The sequence below is a fragment of the Oncorhynchus kisutch genome, linkage group LG25, assembly GCF_002021735.2.
Source record: "Oncorhynchus kisutch isolate 150728-3 linkage group LG25, Okis_V2, whole genome shotgun sequence".
Classification (NCBI taxonomy): Eukaryota; Metazoa; Chordata; class Actinopteri; order Salmoniformes; family Salmonidae; genus Oncorhynchus; species Oncorhynchus kisutch.
In genome coordinates, this window is record NC_034198.2 from 17,122,716 (window position 1) to 17,137,488 (window position 14,773).

The 14,773-nt window shown below is 43.0% G+C and overlaps 2 protein-coding genes across 6 annotated transcripts in view; both read right to left on the reverse strand.

Annotated features, from left to right (window-relative positions):
* Window positions 1–10,085, reverse strand: part of LOC109870480 (transmembrane protein 94-like) — a 30,132-nt gene extending 20,047 nt beyond the window's left edge. For 2 of the 5 annotated variants that reach the window (XM_031804788.1, XM_020461000.2), the window contains exons 1-4: window positions 9,836–10,084; window positions 8,384–8,761; window positions 2,568–2,690; window positions 2,095–2,222 (exon numbers count right to left, since the gene is read on the reverse strand). In XM_031804788.1, coding sequence (XP_031660648.1) covers window positions 2,095–2,222; window positions 2,568–2,690; window positions 8,384–8,407 — 275 coding nt within the window. In that variant the 5' untranslated portion in view covers window positions 8,408–8,761; window positions 9,836–10,084. Of the gene's footprint in view, window positions 1–2,094; window positions 2,223–2,567; window positions 2,691–8,383; window positions 8,762–9,719 lie in introns of all 5 variants that reach the window. The other 3 variants (XM_020460998.2, XM_020460999.2, XM_031804787.1) reach the window with 3 other exon arrangements.
* Window positions 10,086–13,798: 3,713 nt separating this feature from the next.
* The window catches only part of LOC109869995 (unconventional myosin-XV), a 31,186-nt gene continuing 30,211 nt past the window's right edge, over window positions 13,799–14,773 (reverse strand). Inside the window, exon 58 of the mRNA XM_031804584.1 lies at window positions 13,799–14,435. Within this exon, the coding sequence (XP_031660444.1) occupies window positions 14,346–14,435 (90 nt within the window). The 3' untranslated portion in view covers window positions 13,799–14,345. The remainder of the gene's footprint in view (window positions 14,436–14,773) is intronic.

Below are 14,773 nucleotides of genomic sequence, written 5' to 3' on the forward strand. Positions count from 1 at the left end.
TCATACAGCGGACATAACCTGTAATATGGTCATAACACTTGTGGCATATATTGTGTTATTTTATGGCTGGTTATGACACCTACATAAGAGTTTCAAAACCCACAAAGCAAGGCAAAACACTCCATTACACCATAAACATACTGTTGACAGGTATGCCATGTTAAATATATACATTTACCATATTACATTTTCATTGTAATTGCACACACATTGATGTCAGACATGCACCTACCCCAATGCTCTGTTGCTGATGACTGGGATGAATGCAGGAGCAAATATCAGGAGCGGGACAAAGACACCCTCTTTTTGACTGACGGCTGACATAAGGCCATGTACGTGATAGTAATCTAAGCCAGATTGGCCTATGATGGTTATAATGCTTCTTAACAGGGTCATAAAGTGTATTTTCTACAAGTTATTTCAAAATATGATTTTTTTTTTAAACATGACTAAAGAATTCATTTATAACAAAGGATGTAAGAAAAAAAAAACATTCAAATGAAAGGAAACTGCTTGGCAGGGAAAAATCTAATTTGAATAAATGCGGGTTTTTGACAATTGTGTGTGTGTCATAACCAGACATAAAATAACACAATATGCCGCCACAGATGTAAATACAGTGCCTTCGAAAAGTATTCAGACCCCTTCACCTTTTGTTACATTACAGCCTTATTCTAAAATTGATTAAATCAATCATTTCCCTCAATATATACACAAAGTCTATATGACAAAGTGAAATCAGGTTTCAAATGTTTTTTCAAATGTATTAAAAATAAACAGAAATATCTTATTTACATAAGTATTCCGACCCTTTACTATGAGACTCGAAATTGAGCTCAGGTGCATCCTGTTTCCTTTGATCATCCTTGAGATGTTTCTACAACTTGATTGGAGTCCACCCGTAGTAAATTCAATTGATTGGACATGATTTGGAGAGGCACACACACCTGTCTATATACAGTCCCACAGTTGACAGTGCATATCAGAACTAAGACCAAGCCATGAGGTCGAAGGAATTGGATTGTGTAGAGGCAAAGATCTGGGGAAGGGTAAGAAAAAATGGCCAGACAGAAGCCACTCCACAGTAAAACGCATGACAGACCGCTTAGAGTTTGCCAAAAAAGCCAGAAATAAGATTATCTGGTCTGATGAAACCAAGAATGAACTCTTTGGCCTGAATGACAAGAGTCACATCTGGAGGAAACCAGGCACCGCTAATCACCTGACCAATACCATCACTACAGTGAAGCATGGTGGTGGCAGCAATCATGCTGTGGGGATATTTTTCAGCGACAGGGACTGGGAGACCAGTCAGGATCGAGGGAAAGATGAACGGAGCAAAGTACAGAGAGATCCTTGATGAAAACCTGCTCCAGAGCACTCATGAACTCAGACTGGGGCGAAGGTTCACCTTCCAACATGACAACGACCCTAAGCACACAGCCAAGACAACACAGGAGTGGCTTCGGGAGAAGTCCCTGAATGTCCTTGAGTGGAACAGCCAGAGCCCAGACTTGAACCCCATTTAACATCTCTGGAGAGACCTGAAAATAGCTGTGCAGCAACTCTCCCCATCCAACCTGACACAGCTTGAGAGGATCTGAAGAAAAGAATGGGAGAAACTCTGCAAATACAGGTGTGCCAAGTTTCTAGCGTCATACCCAAGAAGACCCAAGGCTGTAATCGCTGCAAAAGGTGCTTCAACAAAGTACTGAGTAAAGGGTCTGATTGCTTACGTTTTACATAAGATTTCCCAAAACAATTTCTTGCTTTGTCATGATGTGTTATTGTTTGTAGATTGATGGGGGGAAAAAAACAACTTAATCCATTTTAGAATAAGGCTGTAACGTAACAAAATGTGGAAAAAGTCAAGGTCTGAATACTTTCCGAATGCACCGTATCTGGGTCATGACAGTGTTATGACAAGTTATGTCAGCTGTTAGGACATTACGACATGGTTATGACCGTGTTATGACACTGGGTGTCAGGTAAAGTGTTACTACGGTGACCGCAGCCATTTGGATGGCCAATAACTATCATCCAAAATTCTATGACTGTCAGAGCCCTAATTCACACAAGCACACAGTTACACACCTGCCGTGTGGCTGGTCGCCGTAACAACAGAGAAGTCCCAACACCACCAGCAGTGTAAGGGCAGCTCCTGGCCAATGGAAACAGGAGTGTCGGTTGCCATGGTGAAGGAAGCTCTTCACCCACTGCTCCTATAACAACATCAACAAACAAAACACGTGTTTGACACATCTCAATACGCGTGTGTCTGTTTTTGGTTATACTATCCTATACAGAAGTCCTCACAAGGATAATAAAACAAGGAAAATTCGGACAAGTGGGGACATTTCGCCGGTCCCCACAAGGAAAAAGGCTACTTCAGTTTCAGGGGTTAGGTTTACAATTAGGGTTAGGTTTAGGGGGTTGTGGTTAAGGAAAATATGATTTTGAATGGGAATCAATTGTTTGATCCCCTCAAGGACAGAAAAACAAACGTGTGTGTGTGTGTTGCGCATGCATCTGTCTGTGTGTGTGTGTGTGTGTGAGGTGGTACCTACCCGTGCAGTCGGTTGTTTCCCACGGCCTGTGGTCTGGTGCTGGTCAAGCAGGGTGGTGAGCTGGTCCCTCAGTGTCCCCAGAGCCTGACCAGTGGACAAGCCAAGGGTCCCCACCCCCTCCTCCTGAAAACCCACAGGAACAGACGCGCACACACAGACAAAAAAAAAAATACCTACTTTGAAATCACATTACAGTCAACAAAGACTGAAACATTTCAAAAGGCCACAGATTCATGGACACTGGAGACACAAAGCACCTTCTCCATATAGCCAGGCGGCCCATGACAGCTGACACAGCAGTACCCTACTAGCTGCATTGCCTTGGTCTTACGCACAGGCGTACAGACACGCACAACCACAACAATCAATATAAACAGATGTGCATAATCAACCATTATCCTAAGTTCACATTTGTTGCCCCGAGGTTCTGCGCTTCTGTTATATGGTTCTAATAAGCTAAACTCATTCTTGTTTGTTAAACCTGAATTCGACTATCACCAAGGAGCTAAACTCACTGCAGCCAATAGGATTGTATGGCTTTATGATTTTAATGAGCGTAATACAGCAGAGACGATGTGATGTACGGTTCATTATTCATCTTTGCACAACGGAAGTGACGCAAACTGCAGAGAAACAACCATATCTAACATGTCAGTGGGAACCCAATCTTTTCCCACACTTCACACACACAACTTCATCTCAGCGCTGGTTTTAAGCTCTACATCCCACACAGCTATAAATAACTCACAATTTTCCAGAGTAAAGGAAGCCTGCAGAAAATCCTCCAGACATGGATAAACACACAAACGCACCCTGCGCATAACCCTGTTTTAAGCAGAACACCGACAACAACACGACCGCCAGCAAATTGACCTGGATTAACCAAACACAGACACTTTTCCCCTCATTTCTCTTCCCCACCCATCAGCTCTACGGACCTTTCATCCCCATTCGGACTTCTTACTTACTGTCCCCCTCTTCCGGAACCAAGTTCTCAGCTCCAGGACCATGATACAGTTGTTCCTTTTCTTTCTCACTTTCTCTTACTGTTGTCTGCTATGTGAACCTGTCATTGATCGACTAAAAAGAGTAATATTGTATCCAGGTGTGGAGAGCGTGTGAGAGGAGAGGACAGAAAAGACCTGCAGGGAAGGAGAGTGTCTGATGACCGGAGAGAAAGGGCACCCTGGGGACTAGTCAGTCTGACGTTAGAGCCTGGGTGACACTGCTTCAGCATCCTAATGCCTCCCTAGCCTGTCTCATCTGGCTCTCTTCTCTGTCTTGCCCAGCCCTAGCCCATCCCAACACAGAGTGCCGGCTGGACTGTTCTGGCTGAACGTCCCTCTTTCTGTGCAGTGGCTGGCTCCATGATACTGCTGATACAGGATAGTGACCAAGCCGGGTCTGAGTGAGTGAGTGAGTGAGTGAGTGAGTGAGTGAGTGAGTGAGTGAGTGAGTGAGTGAGGAGACAGAGAGAGAGAGAGAGAGAGAGAGAGAGAGACAGAGAGAAGGGGAGGGCGAGAGAAACTGGCCTCACTGAACCCTGGCCCCAGGTCCAGAGGAAAAGACAGATGAATAGAGAGAGAGAGGGGAGGCAGATGAAAGCTTGAAAGAACAGAAGACATAAAAAGAGTGCACGGGCAGCAAGAGGAAAAAGGAGATGCAAAAGAGAGAGAGGAGAGAGAGAAACTGGCCCATCCAGGGTTGTGCTTTGTTCCCTTCCAGCCAACACAGCACATAATTCAACACTGCAGCAGTGGAGGGATGGAGGGAGAGAAACGAGACAGACAGAGAGACGTCAGTGAACCTTGGTTCTGGTCCAGAGAGGTGAAGAGAGTAGAACAGTGAATACACCAACAGAAACACTAGAGTCAAACACAGTCAGAGTACATAGAACATACAGTTGTGGCCAAATATATTGGCACCCTAGCACTTTTGACGAACGTATAGAAATTGTGAGAACAATAATAGGACCAAAGCATAGTATACATTGTTTAAGGAATATATCAGTGAATACCACCTCTTCCAGGGTTATATAGGAGACACTATATCTCTCTCTGTACTCAGCCAGGGGGCAGAAGAACCATGCCTAAACCAATTAAAGATGGGATGAAACGCTAGTTCCAAGAAATACAATTTAAAGTTTAGTACGGCTAGTCCTACATCTTTTCCGCTTTGCAAGTTTGTTCATTTTATAGGGCTCGATTACCTTGCCATATGTACCGAACAAAAATATAAAAAGCAAACCGCTACAGTTTGAATGTTTTTACTTAGTTACAGTTCATATGGGGCGGCAGGGTAGCCTACTGGTTAGAGCCAGGACCGGAAGGTTGCAAGTTCAAATCCCTGAGCCGACAAGGTACAAATCTGCTGTTCTACCCCCGAACAGGCAGTTAAGCCACTGTTCCTAGGCCGTCATTGAAAATAAGAATTTGTTCTTAACTGACTTGCCTAGTAAAATAAAGGTAACATTTAAAATAAAAAAATAAATATGGGGAAATCAGGCAATTGAAATCAATTCATTAGGCCCTAATCTATTGATTTCACACGACTGGGAATACAGATATGCATCTGTTGGTCACAGATACCTTTAAAAAAAAAATGGGCCTCTGGATCTCGTCACAGTATTTCGGTGCATTCAAATTGCCATCGATAAAATGCAATTGTGTTCGTTGCTTATGCCTTCCCATACCATAACCCCACCATGTGGAACTCGGTTCACAAGGTGGACATCAGCAAACCACTCGCCCACATGACGCCACTGACAAATTCTCTAAAACGACATTGGAGGTGCTTTTTATAAGTTAGAGAAATTAACATTAAATTCTCTGACAACAGCTCTGGTAGACATTCCTGCAGTCAACATGCAAATGGCATGCTCCCTCAAAACTTGAGACATCTGTGGCATTTGTGTGTCACAAAACTGCACATTTTAGAGTGGCCCTTAATTGCACCTGTGTAATGATCATGCTGTTTAATTAGCTTCTTGATATGCCACACCTGTCAGGTGGATGGATTATATTGTCAAAGGAGAAATGCTCACAAACAGGGATGTAAACAAATTTTTGCACAAAATGAGAGAAATAAGCGTTTTGTGCGTATGGAACAGCACTTTACATGTTGCGTTTATATTTTTGTTCAGTGTACATTTTGAAATCGCACTATTTTATTCCAATAGCCAGAAAACAAACAAAAAATGTATTTGCCGTGGCAATAAAGACCGGGAGAATAAACCCTCCTCCTCACAGCTGCCCGTGTCCCTTAATGTTGATTATGTGGTGGCTACTGACAAGGAGCACATGGCTGAGCTCTTTAAAATCACCACTTCATTAAGTCAGGATTCTTATTTGACTCAGCCATGCCTCCTTGCCCATCCAACATTTCCTCATCTCCCAGCCCTTCTAATGCAACTAGCCCTGATGCTCCTCCCTCTTTTTACCACTTCCCTGCTACAAAGTTACTCCCTGCAGGTGGTCACCGAGTTCGAGGTGATAAAGGAGCTCCTTAAACTTTACCCCCAAAAAGGGGGGACCCTTTTTTTGTAGACCCTTATTTAAGGTTGCTGCCCCTATCATCGCCAAGCCTATCTCTGACCTTTTTAACCTGTCTCTCCTCTCTTGGGAGGTTTCCAGTGCTTGGAAGGCAGCCACTGTGCATCCTTTATTGAAAGGGGAGATCAGGCTGATCCAAACTGTTATAGGCCCATTTCTATTTTGCCATGTTAATCAAAAGTGTTGGAAAAACATGTCAAGAATCAACTGACTGGCTTTCTTGACATCTATAGTATTCTCTCTGGTATGTAATCTGGTTCCCGCTCAGGTTATGGATGTGTAACTGTAACCTTAAAAGGTCCTAAATGATGCCACCATGGCCCTTGGTTCTAAGCGATGTTGTGCTGCTATTTTTATTGACTTGGCCAAAGCTTTTGATGCGGTAGACCATTCCATTCTTGTGGGCCGGCTAAGGAGTATTGGTGTCTCTCAGGGGTCTTTGGTCTGGTTTTCTAATTACCTCTCTCAAAGAGTGCAGTGTATAAAGTCAGAACATCTGCTGTCTCAGCCATTGCCTGTCACCAAGGGAGTACCCCAAGGCCCGACCCTAGGTCCCACGCAATTCTCAATTTACATCAACAACATAGCTCAAGCAGTAGGAAGCTCTCTGGTCCATTTATATGCAGATGATACAGGCTTATACTCAGCTGTTGTATATGGCACATGTGAAAAATAAGTATGATTTGATAGGCTCATATGTCACATTAGATCATTAGAAACTGATTCGGGATAATGTTTTGTGCCTATTTGAATGTAAAGTGTACTCTTTTGCTTTAGGTTATAAGCTCGCCAGGCATTAATGAGGTTGTAATCAGAAAGTATAATGGAGAGCTTTGATTGCCTGTGTATAGTACTTGGCCTTATTAGATTAGTCCAGAATGACATTTATTTATTTCCCAATACCCAGATGGAATTCAGTTAATTCTAACAAGATGCTGTTCAGACAATCAAAAAACATAGGAGCATATGAATTTGGAGAGTACACATTAATAAAGGCTATTTTCTTTCCATTCAAGATACATTTAAGGAAAGTGATTCTCCCTTCTTGGTCTTCGCCTTTACCAAGAATGGTGATTGAGTTACTTCTGTATCATTATGATTACACCTTTAGTTTTGTTAGGGGCTGTTAAAAGCAGCCAGTTTGTAAAAATGGTTCACTATTCTGTGTGTGTCCTTTTGGTTTCTTACTAGAATATCAAGCCAGCTGGAACGCTTGATAGGAATATTAAGCCCTTTCAAATTCCATGAGAGAAGAACTAGTGTAGCAACTGTTTCTCAAATGTAACAGTTATATTTAATGCTGATAAGTCCATGGATGTAAAATAAGAGTATGAACCACAGGAAAACCCACCCATTGGTCACTCCCCGCTCAGAAGATCCTTTTCATACACACCACCACCCCATTTCAAACTACAATACATGACATCACCAATGTCCCATTCATTTCAGCATACTGTCAAAAGGCATAGGCCTAAAGGAAAACAGTAAAAACACTGAAGATTCTAATCTAACTCCGACAGTCTCTAGAACATCCATGGGTGTCTCCTCTCCTTGAGCAGTCAAGAAAAGTAGGCTTTGTTTCTGGCTGGACTGTTAAGAGCTAATAATTACATAATCCACAGCACATACTGTATGTGGGACCAGAGAGATAAAAGTGGAGAGGTGTTCTTCTTTGAACCTGTTGAATCAGAGCACTGGCTGGCAGTTTTCCAATCCCTACCCTATCCTACGCCTGGCTGCTGTTGACCCAGTCGCTCACTGTGAAATGCCTCTCCTCCTAGACTTGTATGTTTAACGAGCATTACTGACCCTGACAATAACTGATAGCACACGCCGGAAATAGAGAGGGAGGAGGGTGAGAATGGAAAAAGGTGAAAATAAGTGGATGGTGTGGTTTCTGACCATTGTCAACTTATAAACATTCAGCTCAGGTCTTTTAAAGTACCAGCTCATGACAATGACTTGACAGTAGTTTTTTGTAACACCTGACCAAAAACATCCGTTTCAATGTGTGTCTTGAATAGCCCACATTTATTGACCAACATCAAAAACCTAGGAGGAGCCCTCAGGAGCAGCTAGAAGGCAATTTGCTGGGATCCGTCAGCACACACACAGAGAGAGACACACACACACACACAGAGAGACACACACACACACAGAGACACACACACACACAGAGACACACACACACACGTCCCAAGGAGCCTCTCCGTTTAGCACCACTCCAGGGAGCCAGCTGACGTCATTTGGCGCTAGGCAACTCACCTGCTTCTTATCCTGTAGCTCCATGGCAACCAGCGCAGGCTCTCACCATGCTCCGAGCCTCACACACACCTGACGAGGCTAGGCAGAGACTTCACCCTCTCGATCTCTCCTCGATACTCTCGATGTCGTCTTGATACCCCTCTTTGTCTTCTCGACACTCTTTCTCGATGCCCCTTCCAACCACAACTTGGGCTGGAGGAAAACGTCACCCACTGGCCCCCTGCCGGTGCCGCTATGCCAGCCTGCTCTGCCAGTCTGAGGGGAGGACCACGCACGCCCACTGGGACTCACAGCAGGGCACACTGGGAGCTGTAGCTAGATGCTCAGTCAAAGTTGTGTTGAGGAAATCGTCCTCATTACACGAATGGCTGGGTAGATCTTGGTAGGGAAGAGATAAATAAAAGGAAGGGTAAATAATTATGCCGTTGGCATGACATATGGCATTCAGTCTGCAGTGATATTATACATTGGCTGTTGGTCAGTAGGTTAGTGGGCCACATGCGGTGAATACAATAGTGCTGTTGAAAACATTGTTAGTCCGAAGCCCTAAAGCTACTGACAACGCGCCACCACTATAAGCATATTTCATCCTCTTTTATACAAAAACAACTGAGTCAGCAGGCTCTATTGGCTCACACTACACAACATTGTGCCTAAAGTTACCAGCAGAGAGAGAAAAAGAGAGCCAGCCAGCCAGCCACCCAGAGACAGAGAGCTAGAGAGGACAGACAGGGAAACAGACAGACATACATATAGAGGGAGAGAGACATACAAGAGTGAAACTTTCACTCTTAACAGGTAGTACAGGAACCACACCCCAGAAAGCAACTGGGGCAAGCTAAAGTACATATAAACATTTCATTGGAACTAATATAGTCCAGTCACAACATCCTATGTCAGAAACAGAACTAAACTTGTCCGACGCCCGTCTATCGCTAAATCCACCTGGCTGGACGACGTACAACATATTTAAATGTCATCACTTTCTGCGTATGCTTATCCTTGGATTAATTTACCTGTACTATTAGACTGTCTGATCTACAGGAGAGATACGAGGAGCCAAATCCCACGCGGTGTTATTATAGTGACTTTCTTGTGTGCATATCGCGAGTCTCGTTTCACATGCTAGCAAGTTAGCTTACTAGCTAACTGGGAATCTATCGTGGCGAGCTCATATTTTCTGCAATGGAAAAGCATGCAATGCACTAAGCTAAACTTCGCACAATCAACATTGTGACAAAACAAGTGTCAATGTCGCCTTACCTAAGCACTGTTTCTCACTCATTGCTAGCTCGCGAATAGTACGCGCTAACTTAGCTAGCTGACGTTTCCATACCTGCAACCCAACGTCTAGGTTCGTCTTCTTCGCGATGTCAAGAACAGCCTGCGATAACATGCACACTAAGCACTATTAATGTACCATATATCCGCATATCTATCATACTCACGTACAGGTTGCAACACGGTCTGTATCTCGTCACCCCGTTTAAAGCTAAATCGTCTCTCAAATATCAAGTGTACAGAGAGGAAGCAAGAGAACCAACTCGGCAGAAAATCTTTCTCCCTCCAGCTGGTGGCGTTTTTTCGTTGTTTCGCCCACCAAGCAAGGTCAACGAGAGTGTCACATTTGGTCAACAAAATTGTGTATGGCTTATTTGCTACATGAGGTTTATTTGATTGGATAGCAGTTTCACAATGCTTAAGTTGTTATGAGCGCACTGACATAAGTAGAACACGTGAACTTTGAGAAAAAAACCTTTATTGGAGTTATTTCAAGATGCTTATGCATATTCATGTCATGAGGCGAGTAACATAGCATATCCACTGAATACAGGCGGTTCAAGTCAACAACTCTAAGCGAATATTCAAAGCAGATGAGGGAGTGGCGTTTTTGGTTGGAGGCGATGAAGCACGGTTGTGATAGGTTGGGATTCCTGGAGGGCTTACCATAGGTGGAGTCCTGCTCTTTTGATTTGCGTGTGTGGGGCGATGGCCCAAGTCAACCGTTCTATTTTGAAATAGGATAGCTACTTCTTCATTGAGGCCTTATGGCGGACCACATCCTTTAGTGGCGAGTTGCCGCCACCAACTGGACGAGGGTAAGCATTTCTCCAAAGATTAATTCCATTACGGGGAGGGAAAAAGAACATTAATCTACACAAACGAACAAAAAATAAATAGCCCATTCCTTCAGTCATTCGAGAACCCAACTGCCATGCTCAGGCTTTAGGCCTTGAGAGGGTGGGACCGCATGATACAGTACTCCATGTAGCTCTTCCGATGTGAAATCTTTTAATCCCAGAAATATTTCAGCCGCAGAAACAATGATGTCATGTGTATCTTTCTTGATTTATTTTCCGCGTGTGCAGTGCCATTTACCACCATCGCTATAAAAGACAAGAGTCCACTTTCTTCACATGAACAATTGCTGGGTCCACTGGTGATTCACTGGACTTTCAAAGATACTCATTCTTTCTATCCTGTTGACAGCCTCTGCATTGGAGACTCACCACTGCCCTGATTTTAGCAACCTCATTCTCTTATACCCTACTCGGGCATTCCAAGAATGTCACCTCATGTTCTCCACCACAGTTACAACCCTTTGCTTCTTGGCCATTATTTTGTGCGCCACAGTCGGGATCTCCTTCAAAGTGATCTTTCCTACACGTCCCACATCGCATCTTGGCTTCTTTCTTCTGCAGACACGTACTACATGTCAGCGCTGACACTGCAAAGGACTGGATAGTACACATATCCCATCTGCACTCGGGTCAGGAGGGACACCATATCAAACAGCAAAAGGTACAGACAAACTGTTCTCTTTCCTGCCGTCAACAAAACCATTCATCCTACAAGCATCAGCCACTCCAGGAGTATTCTTCAGTATATCCATGTCAAGTTCTTCTGAGACTCCAGAAACGACTCCCTTGACAGGTGACCTTCTCCGTAGCTCAAAGCACGGCACGGCATAATCTTCAAATCGAGTGAGACCCACCGTACTCTTTTTCTGAGCTGCAGAAACATAAAGCAATTCAAATAAGTCCACTCCTCGTGATCTTCATCAACGTCACTTTATCCAAACCTTTCTCCACCGTGTTGAATATTTCCAACGGATTCAACAAGTCGGGCCCCAACATTCCCAGAAAATGTACTCCTACCAGATACGAAGGGGTATTATCAACACAAGACATTTCCTTTCCCATCTTTCGGACAAAAAGTCCATTCATCTTCATTTCCACCACCATCCGATTCAAGTTCCTCTTCTGCTTCCAGCTTCCTCTACCTTGATTGCGTCGCCGTGCTCATAGCTCTTAATTTGATCAATACGACACCTACCCTCCACTATCTCTCTGTATGTAATCTATTTTTTTTACAGGTGAGTAATACTGGGTAGTGGGTTGACAGATGAAAAGCCTTAAAACAATAAATCCAGATTTATGTACAGAGCCTTCAGAAAGTATTCATACCCCTTGACTTATTCCACATTCTATTACAGCCAGAAGTCATAAAGGATTATGATTTTTATACAATACCCTATAACGACAAAGTGACATGTTTTTTTTTCAGCAAATTTATTGAAAATGCAATACAGAAATGTCTAATTTACATAAGTATTCTACACCCGAGTCAATACTTTGTAGGCACACCTTTGGCAGCAATAACAGCTGTGATTCGTTCTGGGTAAGTCTCTAAGAGCTTTCCACACCTGGATTGTGCAACATTTGCCCATTATTCTTTTCAAAATTCTTCAAGCTCTGTCATATTGGTTGTTGATCATTGCTCGACAAACATTTTCAGATCTTGCCATAAATTTTCAGGTAGATTGAAGTAAAAAATGACTTGGCCATTCAGGAACACGTGGTTGAATCTGTGTTTGAAATTCTCCGCTTGACTGAGAGACCTTACAGATAATGATTTGTGTGGGGTACTGAGATAAGTAATTCCGAAATCATGTTAAACACTGTTATTGCACACCGAGTGAGTCCATGCGACATATTTGACTAAAACACATTTTTACTCCTGAACTTATTTAGGCTTGACATAAAAGGACTCAAGACGTTTCTCATTTCTATAAATTTGTACACTTTAAAAAAAAAATATATATAATTCCACTTTGACATTATGGGGTATTGGGTGTAGGCCAGTTATGGGGTATTGGGTGTAGGCCAGTTATGGGGTATTGGGTGTAGGCCAGTTATGGGGTATTGGGTGTAGGCCAGTTATGGGGTATTGGGTGTAGGCCAGTTATGGGGTATTGGGTGTAGGCCAGTTATGGGGTATTGGGTGTAGGCCAGTTATGGGGTATTGGGTGTAGGCCAGTTATTGGGTATTGGGTGTAGGCCAGTTATGGGGTATTGGGTGTAGGCCAGTTATGGGGTATTGGGTGTAGGCCAGTTATGGGGTATTGGGTGTAGGCCAGTTATTGGGTATTGGGTGTAGGCCAGTTATGGGGTATTGGGTGTAGGCCAGTGACACAAAATGTGCATTTAATCCATTTTTAATTCTGTCTGTAACACAACAACATGTGGAAAAGTCAAGCCTAACTATTGTGTACAAAGTAAAACTTCCTAACGTGAAAGAAACATCTGCTAGAAAAACACTAATGAGCTTCTTTTTTTTTTAAAGAGTGAGGACGGAATACAAACGGCACATCTAACAAATATGTATGCCCTCAATCAACTCATCCAGGGCCTCAATCAACTCATCCAGGGCCTCAATCAACTCATCCAGGGCCTCAATCAACTCATCCAGGCTGATGGCTGAATAGAATACAATATAATTAAATGATCAAAATTACGTTTACAGCCTTGTATTGGCTACACACTCAGAAGACTAACAATCACAAGTCTCAGAACATAAAGTTCAAGGCAGGGCTGGATGATCACAGTACAAGGCAGAGTAACTGCAACACTAGGTAACCAACTGACAAGGAAACTATAGGTTTCGTAACTTGAAATTAGGGCAATGCATGTTTTGTAATGGTTTCTCTGCAGTCCTCACCATTCTTACAAATATCTTGTTGGACTCCTCAGCTGTATCAGTCAAGTCAGAACGAGAAAGGACAGTTTGTGGTTTTCTAAAGTTAAGTAAGTAGCCTTGCAAAGTTAAGTAAGTAGCCCTGCTCCTATGAGCTTGATGTACAAGTACACCCCCTGGACAGGAAGCTAGTCTATTGTAGGGCCTTAACTCCAATCTATCTCCTTAATTCTGAGTGCCAAGCAGAAGTGCACCGGGTCCATCTTTTACAGTGTTTGGTATGACAGCTGACGAACAAACTCCCAACTTTCCAATCTCAAGGCATACAATCAAACCACAAGGCAACTCAGTGGTTTTGTAGGCCTATCATATTAAACACAGCTGGAAACCAGTACCTCTTTATGACAGTTTTTCCATTCGTAATAAACCAACCACATATAATTGAAACAATGCCTTATTCAGCAATACTTTTTAATAGTTATACACAAAGTAAACAAGAACAGTTTCATCCATCTACAAAATAATTTGATTTAAATTACAAAAATATTTACTACAAAGAAACACATTGATAAATCGGTTATATAAAGATATATTGCACGGAAACCTAACACGTACAAAGCAATATTCAAATTTGGACATTCATTGGTATTCAAAGGCTGTGATGTTTTTTTAAATAATGAAATGTTTTAGGCATTGATTTGTTTTGATATTTATCAGTGCAGGTCCGCTTATCAATAGGCTCCCTCTCTGAGTGCGTGTTTGTTGGGAAATTGAGAAAATGAAACCTGTAGTGGATAGAATTCATTTCTCAACCATTTTCATCAATCAATCACCAACTGGAGTATCACTGACACAGGAGAAGGAATGGTAGATATGGAAAGTGATTCGCTTTCATTGCGTATATGAATCAATGATTGACAGTTGTAGAACTCATTTCCTATCCAACTGCAGGTGTGTGTGTGTGCGTGCGGGTGTGTGTGTGTGTCTAGGGGTTGCGGCTGGAGACAGAGCTATTGATGGGTGGTCTCACCAGCTCCTCCATGATGACAGCAATGATGTGGCACAGCTTCTTGGCCTGTAGGGCAGAGCACACACACATTCATGGAATCCACACTTTATCAAGGAAGGTACTGTACTAAATGATCTGTACTGTACTAAATGATCTGTACTATACTAAATAAATGTACTGTACTGTAGTGTTGTCATGCCTTTGAACAATTCACTTCATTTGAATACAATTTTAATAGAATATTTCCATTTCCATCAGTTGACTATTGAGGAAGTTGCTTTGGCTAAAGGTATCAAGCGTAGCCAGGGGCGTCATGCACCTCAGAATCTGAGGGGGCACAAAGTGTGTGAGGGTGGCTAGGGGGTGGTCCGGAGGGGGGCTAGGCCCCCTGTCTGTAAATTGGA